Raw genomic sequence first — 18,562 nt, 5'->3', positions numbered from 1 at the left:
CTCATCTAGTTGTTCTTGGTCTTCTCAGGGCTCTTTGTATAGTCAGAGCTGATGGAATCTGTGTCTTAGGAAGCCGCCCTTGGTTCAGTGAGAACTGGCAGAATCTGTGTCTCAAGAAGCCACCATTGAACCAATGAGAGCTGGTGGATTCCTTGTCTCAGCAAGTTGCTGGGGTTGTAGGCAGATGGGTATTGGGTAGTGTTTGGGTTTTAGACTGAAGGGTCTGAAGGGGGTATTAGTGGAGAAGCCTGGCCCAAGGAAATTTTCCCTGCTAGCCAGGAACTGGGGAGGAGTTGTCTAGGGGTTCTTGAGGACTGTTTGTTTCCCAGGGCCTGGGTTCCAGAGGCAGGACTCTCTGGGAGGGAGGGGAGTCACTCACCTTTTGGTCCAATGTGAGCTGGAAGATTCCTTGTCTCAGGAAGTTACTGGGATCCCAGGCACATGGGTATTGGAGTAGGGCTTGGGTCTTGTAGATTGGAGGGTCTGATAGGGGGTAGGGGAGCCTGGCCATGGGGAGTCTTAGTTTTATGTTCAGAGAAGATATTTGAGTATGTGAAGAGCAAATGATGGAAATATCCATGAAACCTCATATTTTACACAGAGATTTTAGTTTTCTTATACTGAGGAATGAGTTCAGAGTCTTATTCATCTTAGATGATCACTAAAACTCTAAGCTATATCCCCATCCCAAATACCTACATGTCTTGAAAGTCATTTTCAATCTAGCTTTAATTATGAGATATATGTGGTTCTTGGTTTTTTAGTAATAATTACATTTCAGAAAATACTAATAAGAAGGACAGTGTACACTATTCCATTGATCTACCGAGAGTTCTTTATTTGGTGTATGTCTTTTGGGTTAATATACATTTGTGAATAAATATATGCATATGTATACACATATGTGTATATACTGGTGTACACATGTACGCAGTATGAATGGCATTCTCACATGATTGGATATACCATGTGAATTATAGTTTTCATTTTTTAATTTCAGTAGGCCATGTAGGTTACTTCCTTTTTTAATAGTCATGAGAAATTTTATCACATTATTTTAGAAGTGATAATTAATTTGAGCATTCTTTTGTTTATTACCCTCATTTGCATTATTCATAATATTCCTATATTACAAACACAGGTGAATAAACATGACCTTGGTGTAATATTGCCAACCCCCATCTCACTGTCAATTCCAAGCATTGAAACACCTGGTCAACAAATATGAACATATCAGCATTTGATGGATATTATGAAATTGTTGTCCAAAATATCATAAAGTAGCTATTCCCACTATACTCATGGATCTCCAAGCTTCTCTTACTATTATCTACAATGTTCAGAATAGTAATCTGCACATAGACCACTGAAATATCTCCATGTGACAACAGGGAAAAGGTATGAGAGCTCAGTGCTCTCTAAGAAATGACTCCTTCTGTTTTTCTGCCTTCCCTTATATTCTCACTGACTCTATTCTTCTTTGATGCCTTCTTCAGATTTGCCAACATGAAGGAGTACATCTTCAAGTTCAGTGGCCTGATTTGCAGTAAATCAGCTTTGGTATTTGAAATCATCCTTGCAAATAGCCAATGCTGGCGCCTGTGGGAATTTAACAACAAGCTTGTAAAATTTGTGTCAATTGGACTCTGGGAAGCTTATTACACTCAGGACTTTAACATCTCTGGGTCTATGACCAGGATGTTGGTTCACACCCCTATCAATGAAACCTGGAACAAGTCATCGGAATTTCAGTATTTACAAGTCCTGATAGCGTGGGCCATATTGATGAAAATCCTAGTACTGATTTTCACTTCAGTGGCCATTAAGATCAGCTGCATGGAAGACCCATTCATTGAGATACAGCTGTTTTGCTACAAGATGTCTGCCATATTTTTGGCTGTGAGTAGCCTTTTCACACTTGTTACTGTGACCTTGAACCACCTCGTAGACATGTATGGGCAAACCACACTTGACTTTCCACCTGACTTTCCCGTAAAGAAAGAAGACATTATAAAGAAACACTGCACAAATGTGTTCCCAATGGGTGTCCTGACAGCCACGATGTCACTCTTTGGTTTCATTTTGTTCCTCTATGAGATGATCTCCTTGAAAATGCAGAGTCAAGTGAAGGCACCATGTGTTTCCAAACGGGCTGAGCACAAGGCCTGAAGTGAGGGCTTTGGCATTTGTAACATTTACCAGGAGAATCCTTGAAGAAATTGCCCATTTTCACACAGTACTATGTAATCACCAACTCATTCCAAATAAAATATCAACTTGGTTTCTGGGATTTGTCTAAATTGTATATCCTCCCTTCCTGTCAAATACACTCCTTTCTTTAAATGTTTTCTCATTCTAACCTCTGTGGGTGATGATCATGTCTTTGGATGCTGCCAACAAGCAGCAGCAGGCAAGAGTACTGGTGAAATGTAAGTTGCTTAAATAAACATGATATATACAAGGTGAAAGAAGGTTTGTAAGTAAGCTGATACCTCAACACACATACACAAGAACCCCACATTCCTGTGTGGAAACACTTAAGTACTCAGATCTCTGGAGGGAAGAGCTGGATGTCTCAGCCTTAGCACTGCTGGCAATATGGGATGCTCTCTTGAAGTAAGAAGGCAATGCTGCACACTGAATATGCCATTGCCATCTGCAGCCTGTCTCTACTAGAAAGCAGTAGCCATATCCTAATTCCCTGGTTGTGGAGATCACAAAAGGCCAGGCATCTCCAATGTGCTCTGATGGGCCATGTGGTGTGCAGAAGACAGGACAGCTTGTCAGAGTTGGGATTCTTGTTTTATCATCTCCACCACTGTGTTCAATCTCACATTATAAGGCTTGATGGCACACACTCTTACACAGTGAGCAGTCTCACCCACCTCAAGTTTATTGCTTCTAAGATACAATATTCTCCCCCTTGTTGCTATAAGTTGAAGTTCATTTCATTATGCAAAATACATTTATTCCATCTTTAAAACAGTCCCATGTTTCTTTGGGAGTCCAGTGTCCTTTTTGGGACATGGCATGTTTTCAACAATGAGACCCTGGACAATCATAAATCGACTCCCAGACTTCTAACATAAAATGGTACAGAGTAAACAATACCATTATAAAAGGGAGGAGTGGGGACACGGTAAGGGAAGAGTGTCTTGAATGAGGACCTAAACCCAAGAGGGAAAAATCTAAATCCAAACGTTCTATATTATACCTGTCATAATATGATGGTATGTATCATTTTGGAGTCAAGGGGCTGAAGGAACCCTGGCCTTCCAGTTTTACTGGCTGTAGCACTGTAACCTTTACTTCTTTCTCTCTTTCCTTTTTTCTTTCTTTCTTTCTTTCTTTCTTTCTTTCTTTCTTTCTTTCTTTCTTTCTTTCTTTCTTCCTTCCTTCCTTCCTTCCTTCCTTCCTTTCTCTCTGTCTCTCTCTCTATCTCTCTGTCTCTATCTGTCTTTCTCTCTCCCTCTCTCTCTCTCATTTCTTGGATTTTTGAGACAGGGTTTCTCTGTGAAACAGAGTCATGGGTGTGCTTGAACTTCCTCTGTAGAACTGGCTTGCCTCAAACTTATAGAGATTCACCTGCCTGTGCCTCCTGAGAGCTAGTATTAAAGGTGTGTGCCACCATTGCCCGGCTTGAAGCCTCTTTCTTGAGCTCTCTACAATATATACATGTAGCTTTCTAAGCCAAGCACATCAAGGGCTTGTCTTCCAACATTCTACTGTCTCCACTGAAGCATCAAGTTCATATTCAGTTTCATGAAGGGGTCTTCTAGTCTTCCTGGATGGTCTTCATGGGTCTCAAGCCATGATATACATTACATGACCTTAGGGGTTCTGAAACTGTGAATCAAGATTCTATTTACCAGCCGGGCGGTGGTGGCACACGCCTTTAATCCCAGCACTCGGGAGGCAGAGGCAGGTGGATCTTTGTGAGTTCGAGGCCAGCCTGGGCTTCCAAGTGAGTTCCAGGAAAGGCGCAAAGCTACACAGAGAAACCCTGTCTCAAAAAACCAAAAAAAAAAGAAAAAAGAAAAAAAAGATTCTATTTACCATATAATCTTGAGTTTGTGCTTACTGAGAATTCAGTACCACATGGAATATTCTCCCCAATTCTTTGGCAGGTTGTGATGGAATGGGATGGAACCTGGCTATGCTGTATAGGGTTTTTTTGTTTTGTTTTTTTAGTTTTTGGGGTTTTTTTGTCACCTTGAAACCCTGTGTCAAAAAAGCAAAACAAAGAAAAATAGAAAGTGTGTGGATCATTCTCTTGAGTAATGATTAACCTGGGAGGATCTTGTCCACTGTGTGTGATACATGTGTTCATGAGGTGAATAAGGAAGCAAGCTGAGGTAGCCATGGAGAGCAAGCAGTGTTCCTTCATGGTCTGTGCTTAAGTTCCTGTCTCCAAGTTTCTTCCTTGATTCGTTACCTATGTGTTCTGTCAGTGATGGACTGTGAAGCTCTTGCTCTGGCTTTCTCTAAGGTGAACTTCCCCAGAATCAAACCCAACTGCACTATCTCTGCCCTCAAAGGCCTACCTTGAGATGCTTAGTTCAGGCATGGTCTTTACCTGGTGAGATTTCCAGAATCTCTCCTGCCAGCCCAATCCACACTGTACCAGGCCCAGAGCTGGTCACATGGATCCTTCATTTAACTGAAGCTGGTGAATTCCCTAAGAGCCAGTACCACCCCCACACTCTAGATGAAGCCTATACATCAGCTTTGCTCATGGAATTTCCCTGAACTTCTCCTGCCAGAACCATCTATGAAATCCCAGGCCTAAGTACCATAATGCAGCTCCTGCACTTGCTATTTCTGTGTAGTTCCCCTACATCTCAGCCTGCCTATGCCATCTGTACACACCAGGCCTATCTCCTATGCACAAATCTTGTAACAACTTTGCTTGAACGGTCCACAGATATTCCCTTGCTTGTGCAATGTTTACTCTTTCAAGCCTGGTCCTAATCAGACAGCTTTTTCACCAAATTTCCTGATGAGTTCCCCAAGTAGTAAGCCCAGATGTGCAATATGCCTACTAAGAGGCCTAGATAGCTAAGTATGTGTAGATCAAGCAAAGTGTTTACTTTGTGAGGAAGTCTGAGCCTCCCCTGTCAGCACTATATCCAACTCCCTTGAACAGGTCACCCTGGATTTCCCTATTGTACTCCCAGAACCAAGCTCACTCCTGTTGTATGCACTCTCCTAGGCCTAACTCTGCATGTCTACGTTGTGAACCCCCTTTTTCGGTTCATCTCCCCATAGCCTTTCCTGCAATCAACATCACTTCATATCCCAGCCCAGCTCTGGCCAAACAAATGCCACACCAGATTTCACTGGTGAGTTCTCTCTTGGGCAAGCACATCTGTGAATTCTTGATTTGAACTTACAGGACTTGCAAGGTCTAACCTGGGAAAGTCCCTGGAACCTCGGCCACCAATGACATCACCACACTCCCATGGCTATCTCTGGTGGTATAGATCCTTAACCACCTTTCCTGGTTAGTTCTTCAAGAAGCCTTCCAACCTGGGTGATGACCATACTCCATACCAAGGTCTGTATGCACCCAGATTTGGTTTGTTGAGTTATCCAATATCTCAACTTCAGAGACATCTACATTTTCTAATATCTACCTTGTGTCATGAAGCTCTGGTAATAGATTTCCCTGATAGTTATTCCACAACCAAGCATCCAAGCACCATCTTCAGAGTCTTAAGACATAAAACTGGTTGCATAGATCAAAGATTGGGTGTGCCTGTTGGCATTCCCTGGAAGCTTGCTTAACAGAGTCATCTGCTCTCTCAACCCTAGGTCAGGTCATGCAGCTCTTGCAACAGCTTTCTGTGGTGATGTGTTATTTGTGCTCTAATAAATAAGGCTTACATGGAGTTCAGAGGAAAAAGCCAGCAACTATATAAAAAATTGAAGTCAGGCCTTTAATCCCAGCATCTGGAAGGCAGAGAGTCATCCAGATCTCTGGGAGTTCAAGGCCGCACTAGGAACAGAGCCAGGCACAGTGGGACACACCTTTAAATTCCAACACTATTTAGCTATAAAGGTGTGCAGGTCTATACAGACAGGAAGTGACAGAGCTGGACAGAAAGAGAAAGTGATGTAGCATGGTGGAGAGAGGCAGTAAGATGGCAGGGACAGAGAGGATATAGGCTTGAGTAAACAGGAAGTGACTCTCTCTGGAAGTTGGTGAGATGAGGTTGGCTGTGGCTTGTACTATTCCTCTGATCTCAGTTTTCCCCCAATATCTGGCTCTGGGCTTTTGTATTACTAAGACCAATTAGCAATTCATGTTAACCATCTTTCCGAAGTGAGTACTCCCAGAACCAAGAACACTGGCACCATCTCTACCATCCAAGGCCAAGAGCTGGATTCACAGATTGCACAGCAGTGTTGCCTGATGATGCTACCCAGAACCTTTTCCTCCAGCTTCTCCCTGGCACTCCCAGGTATAGAGGTCTAGTTACATATGGGCAGACTCATATCAGCTTTGCCTTGGTAGGTTCAAAGAACCTCTCCCATCAGCACCATCTACCCAGTTCCTAGCCTAGCTGTTTTTGTAGATTTCCCTCACTTCTCTGTTCTGTTGTATACCAACTAAACTGAGCAGGCCTGTACCATTTCTTTATTCCCTACACCTATTTCTGGATGTTCATATTGCTTGCCAGATTTGCCCCATGAATTTAAAGCACATGGCCAGAGCCTTCTCCACACTCACAGATGTAGTCCAGGTCACATTCAAACTGTTAAAGAAGATTCATTTCCTGGAGAGTTCACCAAGAACCAAGAATACCTGCACCATTTCCACAGTTCAATGTTAACTCTGGATGCATACATGTACATCAGATTTTCCCAATGACCAGAAATTTGCCCACTAGTTCCATTTCCACTTATCCAGCAAGTAGCTCCTATAGAAGATTTTCCTGGTAAGTTCCACAGAACCAAGCCTGCCAGAAGCACCTGCATCCTCCCAAACCTAGTTCTGGGTGTGCAGGTAGCACAAAGGTTTTGAATGCTGAGCTCCCCAGAAACACACCCACAAGAACTACCCCCTCATTCTAGTCCTAGTTAAAGACTTGGGTTACTTGACTCCTGCTTGGGTTACCTTCGTGAGTTTCTCTGGAACCTGTGGAATCATGGACCCACATTCTTAGCTCTGTATGTACTGGCTAGTCTGATGAAACACCACAGGAACTTGCAAGGCCTCTACATCACTACACTTCTAAGAAAAGCTTCTTCTGTCTCACAGTCATTGCACTGGATTTCTCTGAAAAGGATTCTGAGAATCAAGGCTGCCTGTGCCATTGTCACAGCATCTCCTGATGTCCTGATTGCAGTTTTGCCTGGTGTGCTCCTCATAGGTTTCATGCCAGTGCCTTATGCACACTCGGAGGGTTAGCACCCATAACTGAGCTCCTGCATTAGCATTCCCTGGTCACTCCTGGAGCCAAGCCTGTCTATGCTATTAAGACACTCCCAAGTTCTAGATGCACCAAACCTGCACTGATTTACATGGTGATGTTCTACAGAATCTTTCCTGCCTGGGCTATGCATATACACATTGGCCTTGCTCTGAATGCCAGTTAAGACTCAGTTACTTCACTTGCTTTCTCTTGCTTTTCTCTGCATCTGCCTCCACCAGTCACTGGACAAAGGCTCTATGATGACTGTTGGGGTATTCACCAGAATAGACCAGTCCAGGCACCCTCTTGACCACTGCCAGCCTCCCAAGAGGGGTCATCCTTATCAAATCCTAAGAGCCTCCTCAGCACGCAGCCTCTTACTATTCCCATGATGTCCTCATCTATCATGTCATCTTCCTCCCTACCCTCCAACTCTGTCCCTGTTCCAGCTTTCCCCTCCCATTTCTCTATGTTCTCATCACCCAATACTTGCCCTCTGCCACCCCCTCATCCAGTTCAGTCATGTAGATCTCATCTACTTCTCCTTCACAGGGTCATCCATATGTCCCTCCTAGTGTCTTTTCCTGTTAGCTAGCCTCTCTGGAGATGTGGGTTGTAGTCTGGACATCCCTTCACTCGCATCTAGTATCCACTAATGAGTGAGTACATACTATGTTTCTCCTTCTGAGTCAGGGTTACCTCACTCAAGATGATGTTTTCTAGATCCATCATTTGCCTGCAAATTTCATGATATCATTGTTTTTTACTGCTGAGTAGTACTCCATTGTGTATATGTGCCATATTTTCTTTATTGATTCTTCAGTTGAAGGGCATCTAGGTTGTTTCTAGGTTCTTGCTATTACGAATAATGCTGATATGAACATAGTTGAGCATGTGTTCTTGTGGTAATATTGAGCATTTCTTGGATATATGACCGAGAGAGGTATAACTCAGTCTTTAGGAAGACTTATTCCCAATTTTCTGAGAAACCACCATACTGATTTCCAGAGTGGTTGCATAACCTAGATGTCATCATAGAGCCTTTATCTAGTGACTGATGGAGGCAGATACAGAGATCCACATCCAGGTACCCGGCTGAGCCCCGGGTATCCAATTGTTGAGAGAGAGGAGAGATATTGTGGGCAAGGGGCTTCATGATCATGAAGGGAGGATTTGCAGAGATGACTGGCCACACTAGTGGAAGCCCATGAACTGTGGACTGGTGTCTGTGGAGCAGCCATGAGAATGGACTAGGCCCTTTGAAAATGAAAGATGGTTGTTTGGCTTAAACTGTTTGGGGGCACCCAGGCAGGGGGATCAGGATCTGTCCCAGGTGCATGGGCAGGCATCTGGAACCAGGTCCTGTGGTGTGACACCCTGCACAGCCTTGGTGCAGTGGGAAGGTCCTGGACCTGCCTAGGCTCATTGTACTGGGCTCTGTTGATTCTGCATAGGAGACCTCAATTTGGGGAATGTGAGGATGCCAGGTGGCTTGGGAAAGAAGGCTGAGGGTGTGAGGAGGGAGGAGGAGGGGTCTGTGGATAACACGTGGAGTGTGTAGAAAATTTCTTAATAAAGAAAAATGAAAGAAAAAAGACCATTTAATTGGAAAGACTTTGCGGACCCTTGAGGTGTGTTTCTTGTATGCAGCAGAAAGATGAGTCCTGCTTCCATATCCATTCTGTCAGCCTTTGTCTTTTTATGGGTGAATTAAGTCAATTGATATTAAGGGATATTAATGACCAATGATTGTTACTTCTTGTTATCTTTTGGTTGTAGTGTGAGTGTGTACTTCTCTTCTTTGGGGTTTATTGATGTGGCATTATCTATTGCCTGTTTTTCTTGGATGTATCGGACTTCCTTAGGTTGGAATTTTCCTTCTGGTGCTTTCTGTAGGGCTGGATTTGTAGACAGCTATGGTTTAAATCGGGTTTTGACTTGGAATGTCTTGTTCATTCTGTCTATGGTGATTGAAAGCTTTGTTGGGTATATCAGTCTAGGATGGCATCCATGGTCTCTTAGTGTTTGCATTACATCTGTCCACGTCCTTCTAGCTGTCAAAGTCTCCATTGAGAAACTGGGTGTTATTCTGATGGGTTTCCCTGTATAAGTCACTTGGCCTTTTTCCTTTGCTGCTTTTAGTATTCTTTCTTTATTCTGTAGGTTTAGTTGTTTAATTATTATGTGGCCAGGGGACTTTTTGGGGGGCGGGGGTCTATTCAGGTTTGCTCTTATATAGGCTTCTTGTATCTTCATAGGTATTTCTTTCTTTAAGTTGGGAAAGTTTTCTTCTGTGATCTTATTCAATATGTTTTCTGTGCCTTTGAGTTGGTGTTGTTCTCCTTCCTCTATCCTTATTATTCTTAGGTTTGGTCTTTTCATGGTATGCCACATTTCTTGGAAATTTTGTGTTATGTATTTTTTTGGCTTTGGTATTTTCATTGAATGACTAATCCATTTTCTCTATTCAATCTTCTACACCAGAGATCCTCTCTTCCATCTCTTGTATTCTGTTGGTTATGCTTGCATCTGTGTTTCCTGTTTGTTTACTCAGATTTTTAATTTCCAGCTTTCCCTCTGTTTGTGTCTTCTTCATTGTTTCTATTTCCCTTTTCTGGTCTTGAACTGTTTCCCTCACCTGTTTAATAGCTTTTTCATGATATTTTAAAAGGGATTTATTGCTTTCTTCCAATTTTTATTTGTCTTTCCTCTTAATCTTTATAAATTTCTTCCATTTTTTGTTTGTCTTTTTCTCAATTTCTTTATTGATTTCTTCCACTTTTTTGTTTGTCTTTTCCTCAATTACATTTTTCATTTTTTTTCTTGAAATGACTTTAGCATCTTCATGATGCTATTCTTATGTTTGCTCTCTTCTGCTTCTGGTACATTGAGATGTTCAGGTCCTGCTGTTGGAGGAGGCCTAGGTTCTGGTGATGCTGTATTGTTCTTTGTGTTGTTTTATGTACTTCTGCTTTGACATCTGTCCTTCTCCTCCTCTAAAAGCTATAAGAGGTGCCTGTGTCTGAGTGAGTTGCTGTTGGTCCCCTCTGTGCTTATTGTGTCTGTTTCTCAGGGGGCCCTTCTGAGTCTAACCTTAGCTCTTGGTCTAATTGGAACAGGCAGATTCTGTGTCTTAGGGAGCTGCTCTTGGCTTGACCCAAGCTAGTTGATTCTGTGACTCATGGATCCATTCTTGGTCTTATCAGGGCTCTTGGCCCAGTCAGAGCCAATAGATTCTATCTTTCAGGAAGCCTAACTTGGTCCAATGAGAGGTGGCAGATACTACTTCTCAGAAAGCCACTCTTGGTCTAATGAGGGCTGGCAGATTCCCTGTCTCTTGAGGTTACTCTTGGTCCAATGACAGCTCTTTGACTAATGAGAGCTCTCTCCCTAAGCCCGATGAGAGCTGGGGGTTGGTTTCTAAGCCTCAGAAAGTGGCTAGGATCTTGGGCAGATGGGTATGAGGGCAGAGTGTTAGATTTCAGGGTCTGCTGATGGGTCTTGGTGAATTGGGAGCTTTCCCACAGGAGCCCTGCCTGCTGGCTGTTAAACGCCCTTCACTAATCCTATGTAACACAAAATTGTGAGAGGGGCACTAGCACATTTGAAGTTGTTGTCTCTATTTTTCTTATGCCAGACAGAAAGGGTTGGAGACTCTGCTGCTCAGTTGGATGAATTAAATGTAATGGGTTTGGGAGCACCAGAGTAGATGGGACCAGGAGGCAGTACTGAATTGCCAAAGGCAAAGTGGTTGTACATATTATATTGGGCAGTATAGCCAAAGCAATGTTCATAACTGCCTCAACCATAATCGTCAGCAAAGGAAAGGTGAATTTTTAGGTCTCATGATTGGTCTGGACCTTTGGTGCTGGCTAATACATCATGGTATTTCCAGACATGATATAGATAAGAAGTTACTAAATGGCTGTTTAATCTATAGCAGCAAAAAGAAATGTATCAAATAAATGAAAGAAAGACTCTGTACAGGGAGCCTAAATTTTATATTATACCATCCTGAAACTAAAAGGAAAAGTAAAGATGTTAGAGTTGTCTTGTATGTCATCTACCTTAAGAATCACTCTGAGTTAAATAAGATATGCCAATTAAATGCTGATGTCCTAGATTTTGTCTGTGAGATGAGACTTTCTTGTGAAAAGGCTGAGCATCTTTCCCTATTAAACCCCTGATTTCTTCTTCTGATTATTTCCCCAGATGGCAAGCACACATTGACTTAAGAACTTAGAATGGATAAGATTTTAACCTATTGAGGTAAAAATGTTCCATTCCTTGAGGCATTGTAGAAGGGAAGGAAAAATTGTCTTCCTCTTGTCTGCCTCCTTTATCAATGCCTGGTCATACAGATAATCTCGTATATAATTCTATGTAGGAAAGTCATAAGGAAGAGATGGACTTTGTGTTCAGCCAGTTGTCACCATAATCATCAGCCAGTTTCCTATTTTTAATACATTTTGTTGTTCTGATTTATAGAGAAGCAAATGTCTTTGTACATGGGAAATGTTAGTGAATTGTCTGATGCTAATTAATCTCAGAGAGAAGATGGATCTGAAAATGGGAGTTGACATTCCCACTTCAGGTCCAAGCATGTCTATTTCAAAATGTCCTGCAAAGTTCATAGCATGACACTGTGACAAGGAAAGAGGAGAACTACAAACAGTGTAAGAGCCTAGTCTCTATGACCCCTAAAGACAGCTAATGGATAACTTATTGCAAATAAAAACTACTCTTGTTTATCTTCTGACATAAAATCAATCATCATTAATAAAAGGTCCTGGGATGATTATCTGTGGAGAAGGCATAGAGGGCCTTCAACCTAGAAGTTTCTCAGTCAGTAAATATAGAAGCCTGATTTTAATTAGAATTATTTGTTGTAACTTTCTCCAGGAGGTTATTAGCATAGATTAAAGGAGGTTTTGCTATGTATCTGCCACATATCTATTTTTGCTGCTCATACTCATTCAAAACCAAGAATAAGGCTAATGTACATCTTCCACTGTACAAACTGTAAAATAAAGGTAAAAGATACCAGAACTGAGGCCCTGAGGAATCTAATTTTGAAGAGTGATGAGGGTAAAAATACAATAAGTCTACCTGTCCATTCAGCTCCTTTATGGTTTTCAGAGAGGAAAACTGTAATTTAAAAGCAGAATACAGATTGATGATCTCAAGAGTGGATAAAAGGCCTCTTGGTGAAAAGCCTACCTGTGTTAGTCTTGAGTTACTTACTAGGGAAGGGTAGAGGAGAAAATATACCTGAGTTCTGAATAAACTCAGCATGTACTAACATCCACTCTCCTAGACTGTCAATCAACTGAGGCTTTATTTATGGTGATGATTTCTTCAGAATCTGGAGTCCTAGATTTTCAGAACTGGTAGTCCCTCTACCGACATCTTTTACATAACCATAAATGTTCTCCCGTTCACTCTGGAGAGGGAACGGAGCCTTAAATCTCTTCACATCGACTCACGAATGTACTCACTCAGGCACCTTCTCTGCTTTGGGGCTGCCAATTCAACCTCAATTTTTGCTCATGGAATTCAAACTGTAGCACTTTATCTTGGTTGTCCTAACACAAACAATAGGATCAACACCACAGTTGATGAGACATTTTGGAAAAGAACTACATTTAACATCTTAGTGTAGACAAAATACTGGAATGGAATTGCAGCAGCAGGAAATCTGATCCTTCAAGCATACACATTGATTCTAGGAAAGCATTTGAATGTTTAAATTCTCCATGTCATCAATCATGGTGTGGGCATATGTTCATCGATGGAAATTTATAGCTGTCAGACAACAGGATGGATAAAATTTCAGCTTGACTTGGGAGATGAGTAGGTTTTTACCTCTTGAATCAAACCTGTGCTCTCTTCCTCATGCACATCTTGCAACAGATGAAATCCACAAGAAATCTTCAAAGTCATCATTGATTTCTGTGAAACCTTTGGAGCAGTGGCTCTAAACTTCTAAACCTACTTTCACCTTCCTAACACTTTGACCCTTTAATAAATTTCTTCATATTCTGGTGACCACCATCCATAACATTATACCATTACTACATTGTAACTGTAATTGTTCTACTTTTATGAATCATAACATAAATATCTGATATGCAGCCCCCAAGGGGGTCCCAACTACCAGGTTGAGAACCACTGCTGTAGAGGGTTTTGGAGGATTTTCTAGCCTGTATTGTTTATTCTTCCTCTAAGGAAGATAAAAAATGTTGTTGTTTTTTTGTAATCACGGGACTGATAGTTATTCTAATGCTTGTACTATTTCTAGGTGAGAACTGTTGCCTCTATCAAATAATCCACTGTCATCAAATGACTGCCTGGAGCCATGGATCTGTGCAAACCAGAGAATTTTACTGTATCCATCTGGATTTTAACTAAGAACTATCCTTGGAGGGCCTTCCTTTCTCTGGTCAATGCTTAAAACTTCATCTCCTATCAAGAGGAAATACTGAGACAAACATCACCCCCATAATGACACTCAATCTTCATCTCTAACAGGGATGTTATGAGAAGGTCCAGGGGAACTTGTGATGGTTAGAAAAGGAAAAAGATCCCATTAATAAGGGCTGTTGCTTGCCCTTGATGTTGTTCCCTTCCACAGGAGGGTGTCACACTCAGAAAGTGCTAGTGGATAGCAAAGGGGGAAAACAGCCACTTGGGGAAGGACCAATCATGGAGGAGATGACATCCTGAGGGAAAGAGCTTGGAGAGCCTATAATAAGTCTTATCCAGAACCCTAGGGCAGACATCAACCTCTGGGGTTCCTTCCCATCCCCTTGATGGCAACTGTTTGTCTGTTCTTATAAAATCCTTGCTTTTGTTATTTATCTCTGTGATTACTGCTTCTTTGCTCCTATATCAATCTGTCATTTACTTTCACTCTCAGCTGCCCTTAGGATCTGCCACTGTCATGTTCCATCAGAGAGCCTTAGGATGTTCCTATTCTCTCTCCTGTGGCTGTTGTATTCCCGTTCTAAATATCATATCTTCAACTCTGCCTGTCAATGGCCATGTCAGCCAATATCTGTCTGAGTGTATCTTCTTCCAATACGTACAGCTTTTTGTCTGTCTCATGAAACAACTTTGCTGGTAGCTCCTGACTACTGTTCCCCCCAAAAAACCCCATAAAAATAGTCTGTGCCCCATTTGAGGAAGAGGCCATTAGAAGGATCACATATGCTTTCTGTATTCTTCACTACCTTAAAGTGTGGGTGTATGCCTGCTTCCAGGAAAGAGATACTAACAAATGAGAAAGTGGCTCGATAGACTGAACTGTAAGGAAGACTGTGGGCATTATCATAAGTAAGGATGGATATAGAAGTGTTCAAATCATTGTGCATAATATTACCCCTTGGCAGTTGGTCCTGGTGTGTATAATGCAGCAGGATACACAAGCCATGAGGCACAATCCAGTAGCAGCTTTAGTCCATGGCTTCTGTTTCTGCTGCTCCCTCTAGGTTTCTGCCCTTCTTGAGTTCCTGCTCAGATTTCCAACAGTGATAGACTGTTAGCCAGACATGTAATATCAAAGATATCCTGTAATCTCAAAGTTTTTTGTTTATGGTTTAATATTATTACAGCAATTGACATCCAAACAAAGACAGAAAATGGTGCCAGAACACTGTATTGCTGAGGTAGACCACACTGTTTCTATTTGGGAAGACTATGGTGAACTTTGAATTTGATGCTGAAAAGGTGTTCAATGCTAAGAGTTCAGTGTGCTGTTTTATGGGATCTTGGAAGATTATCATGATAAGAGCAGCACAGATAATGGAGGCCTGGCCTTTGAAGTTTAGGCAGGAAGGAAAGATTATAACAGGACAATTTGAAGAATTTTTGAGTTAGCATTTTGATTCTACTTGGCTGGGGTCGAGTAATCAATTGTAATTGAAAGAGATCAGCATCTCTGAAGGAAAATCTCCTGGGAAGTGTTTTCTGATGATAATCACACATGTGCTATGTTCAAGAGGGGGGCAATACTATACCTTGTGCTGACAAACAAACCTAAAAATATATATTATCCTCCTAGAATGTACGGCTTTGAAAGCATGAAGGGGACATGTATAGCATCAGAGGCATAGGACTGTGAGGAGCATAAGAATCCTTTGTTGAATGTGCAGCCTTAATGGAGATACAAATTCCAGGATTCAACGGGTAACAAAAAGATTGCATCTAGACACAATCTGGCAGCATGAAAGTCTCTGAAAAGGGCACAAGAGAGGCTATTGGTAAAAGTGCAGCCCACTTGCATTGGAGACCTCAAATTAGTGGACATGCCACTACCATGGTATGACCACCAAATATAAAAACAGGTGTGCAGTAGAGCCACCTGAGCCTACGAGATATAAGGTGCATGCTATGGATTGCAAACCTGGAGAACAGGGAGTTACTAGGCCCTTTGGAGCCCAGGAGTTCCAGGATGAATACCAGATGCAGGGCAATCAGCTATTTGTTTTGCTTTGATTTAATTGTAACTGTATCCTAATGCCCTCCATTTGGGAAAAGAAAGTATTCAAATTGCTTTTATTTTTTTTTAATTTTACAGAAGCCCATAGTTATTAGACACTGAATATTTTATAAAGATTTTGAACAATGATTTACAATGTTTTCTAGAGCCTTGTGATACTTAGAGAGAATCTGGTCTTTCCATATCAAGTGTCAACAATCATGAAATTCTAGTCTCTCAGTGTCCATTGGAGAATCTTTATTACAGCCCTGACTTGCTTCCTGGGAACTTCAGTTCCAATTCTTCCACATGGTCAGCTTCTACGTGTATTATTTCACATGGATATTTTTCTCTCAGTGTATCTTGCTCTTCCACCCTCATAACCAAGATCCACCATTTTAGATACTTGACTCATCTCTGGGACAAAAGTCATGACATAAGCAACTCAGCAAAGAAAGGTTTATTTTGTCTGTCAGTGTGAGGGAACATGCCATCATGCCCAAGAAGTCATGAGGATAAGAGCACGAAGTTGCTTGTAGTAAGTTGTATATCAGCAGTTAGGAAGCAGTGAGCAATGACTGCTGGTGCTCAGCTTTCTGCTTTATATGCAGTCTGGGTTCATAGTCCATAGAATGATGCCATCTACATTTAGGGCTGATCTTCTCACACTGAATCTAGAAAATCTTTGACATTAACCAGAAGCTCTTATCCTCTTCTTGACTCTAGCTCTTGTCTTTTCATCATTCAGTATTAACCGTCTTAAATCCACTTCCTGCTAATTTCACTTCATAATAGTACATTACTACATTCATTTACTTATGTGCAAGTGTTTGGGGTGTTTATGTGTTATTTTCAAAGATGAGACCAGGCGCAACTGCAGACATATGGAGGTCAAGAGTCAACTTTTAGGTATGTTATATGGGTCTTGAATGAGGGCTCAAAACTTGAAGGTATCATCCAGTTTCATTGGGGTTAAGAACTTAGGTCCTGGAAAGAAAACTCTGAAAGACAGAGAAGGGAAATAACAATTGATTAAAGAAGGGTACTAGACAGAGCAGGACGATTCCACACCTGAGGTAGGAAAAGCATGCAGTAGCTCCCTGCCAAAAGTGACACTGACAGAGATGTGAAGGCTTCTGATAGAAAGTAAAAGGTATGGATCTGAGAAAGACACGAAAACAACTCCCCACAGGAGTGAACAATTGTGAGAGTCCCTAACAGTTTCAAATTGACAGAGAAACAGATAGTCTCTGGGAATAGGGAAAGAAAAAGAAGCAAAACTGCACAAACTTTATTAAAACTGTCAAACAGTATCCTCTAGACTAGTGGTTCTCAACCTTTCTAATGCTGCACCCCTCTAAGAGAGTTCCTCCTGTTGTAGTTACCCCTAACCATTTTTATGGCTACTTCATCACTGTAATATTGTTAATTTAAAGAATTGTATTGTCAATATTTTTGGAGATAGAGGGTTGTCAAAGGGGTCTCAAACCACAGGTTGTGAACTAGTGCACAAGGCAATGGGAGGTGCACTCTAGCTGGGAATCTGCTCTGAAGCTGAGGTCAGATCATTTTGATAGGCAATGCCCCCTCCAGAGTCCCTCTCCTTCATGATTGGTCCTAAGCAAGTGTTCCTTGAACAGTTTCTGTTGCCTCTGCTTCCTGAATGTTAGCAAATTTTATCCGTCCCAATCTCCTAGTTGGAGTAAGAAATGAGCATTCTTTTTTAAAGGAGACAGGCATAATTTTTTAGAATAAACAATTTCCCTCAAATTCCCTCCATTGCCCTTTCTCAGAGATTAACATTGGATGGCACCAGACTGTGTGCAAATGGAGTTCTGACTAATTCCTGCTGAGAAGACATGATGTTTCCAGGTATTGACCAGAAAGAAGGGAGCCCTTGGTTGGAAAGCAGATTCTTCATGCCAGTCAAGAAGGATGCATTAGGACACACTTGTCTGTGTAAATATAGGATCTGGAACAGCCAGTTGATATGGTGTTGTGCTGGTGAGGTACTATCTATCATAGAGTGAATATATGAAAACAATTACAAACCCAAGTGATCATGTGATTTAGGAAAAGTCACAAAAATCCCACATTGTGACAGTTTTGATCTTTGTACTTATGAGGAGGAATACAGGCGAGAAACGCCCCAAACCCCTCTGCAGGCCTTAGAGTAACCAAACGTGAGGGTAAGGAGTTCCTTACAGCTTTTCTCTAGGGCAGCCTCTATGTGCTGACCACAGGGAGGTACATCCATAGGGGGGTTAATCGCAGCTGTGTAGCTAGAGTTTTCCTGCCTTGCCCACAGTGAGGACAAATCTTTGTCACCTGCCAGTCCCACAGCCACTCAGACCCAACCAAGTAAAAACAGAGACTTATATTGCTTAAAGTATATGGCCATGGCAGGCTTCTTGCTAACTGTTCTTATAGCTTAAATTAATCCATTTCCATAAATCTATACCTTGCCACAGATGCTTACTAGCATCTTCACATGCAGCTTGTCATCATGGTGGCTGGCAGTGTATCTGACTCAGCCTTCCACTTCCCAGAATTATTCTCCTCCTTGTCCTGCCTATACACCTCCTCCTGCCTGAATACTGGGCCATCAGTGTTTTATTTACTAACCAATCAGAGCAACACGTTTGCAATACAGAACATCCCACAG

General features: G+C 41.8%; 1 protein-coding gene across 1 annotated transcript; it reads left to right on the top strand.

Moving 5' to 3' along the window:
• Window positions 1–1,425: 1,425 nt before the first annotated feature.
• On the top strand, window positions 1,426–2,288 carry LOC143271088 (uncharacterized). The gene has a single exon (XM_076562959.1). It carries the CDS (start codon window positions 1,426–1,428, stop codon window positions 2,167–2,169), a length of 744 nt encoding a protein of 247 aa, XP_076419074.1. The 3' UTR covers window positions 2,170–2,288.
• The last annotated feature ends 16,274 nt before the right edge of the window (window positions 2,289–18,562 follow it).

Source organism: Peromyscus maniculatus, chromosome X (genome assembly GCF_049852395.1).
Source record: "Peromyscus maniculatus bairdii isolate BWxNUB_F1_BW_parent chromosome X, HU_Pman_BW_mat_3.1, whole genome shotgun sequence".
In the NCBI taxonomy this organism is placed as follows: Eukaryota; Metazoa; Chordata; class Mammalia; order Rodentia; family Cricetidae; genus Peromyscus; species Peromyscus maniculatus.
This window is presented reverse-complemented; position numbering and strand designations above follow the sequence as displayed.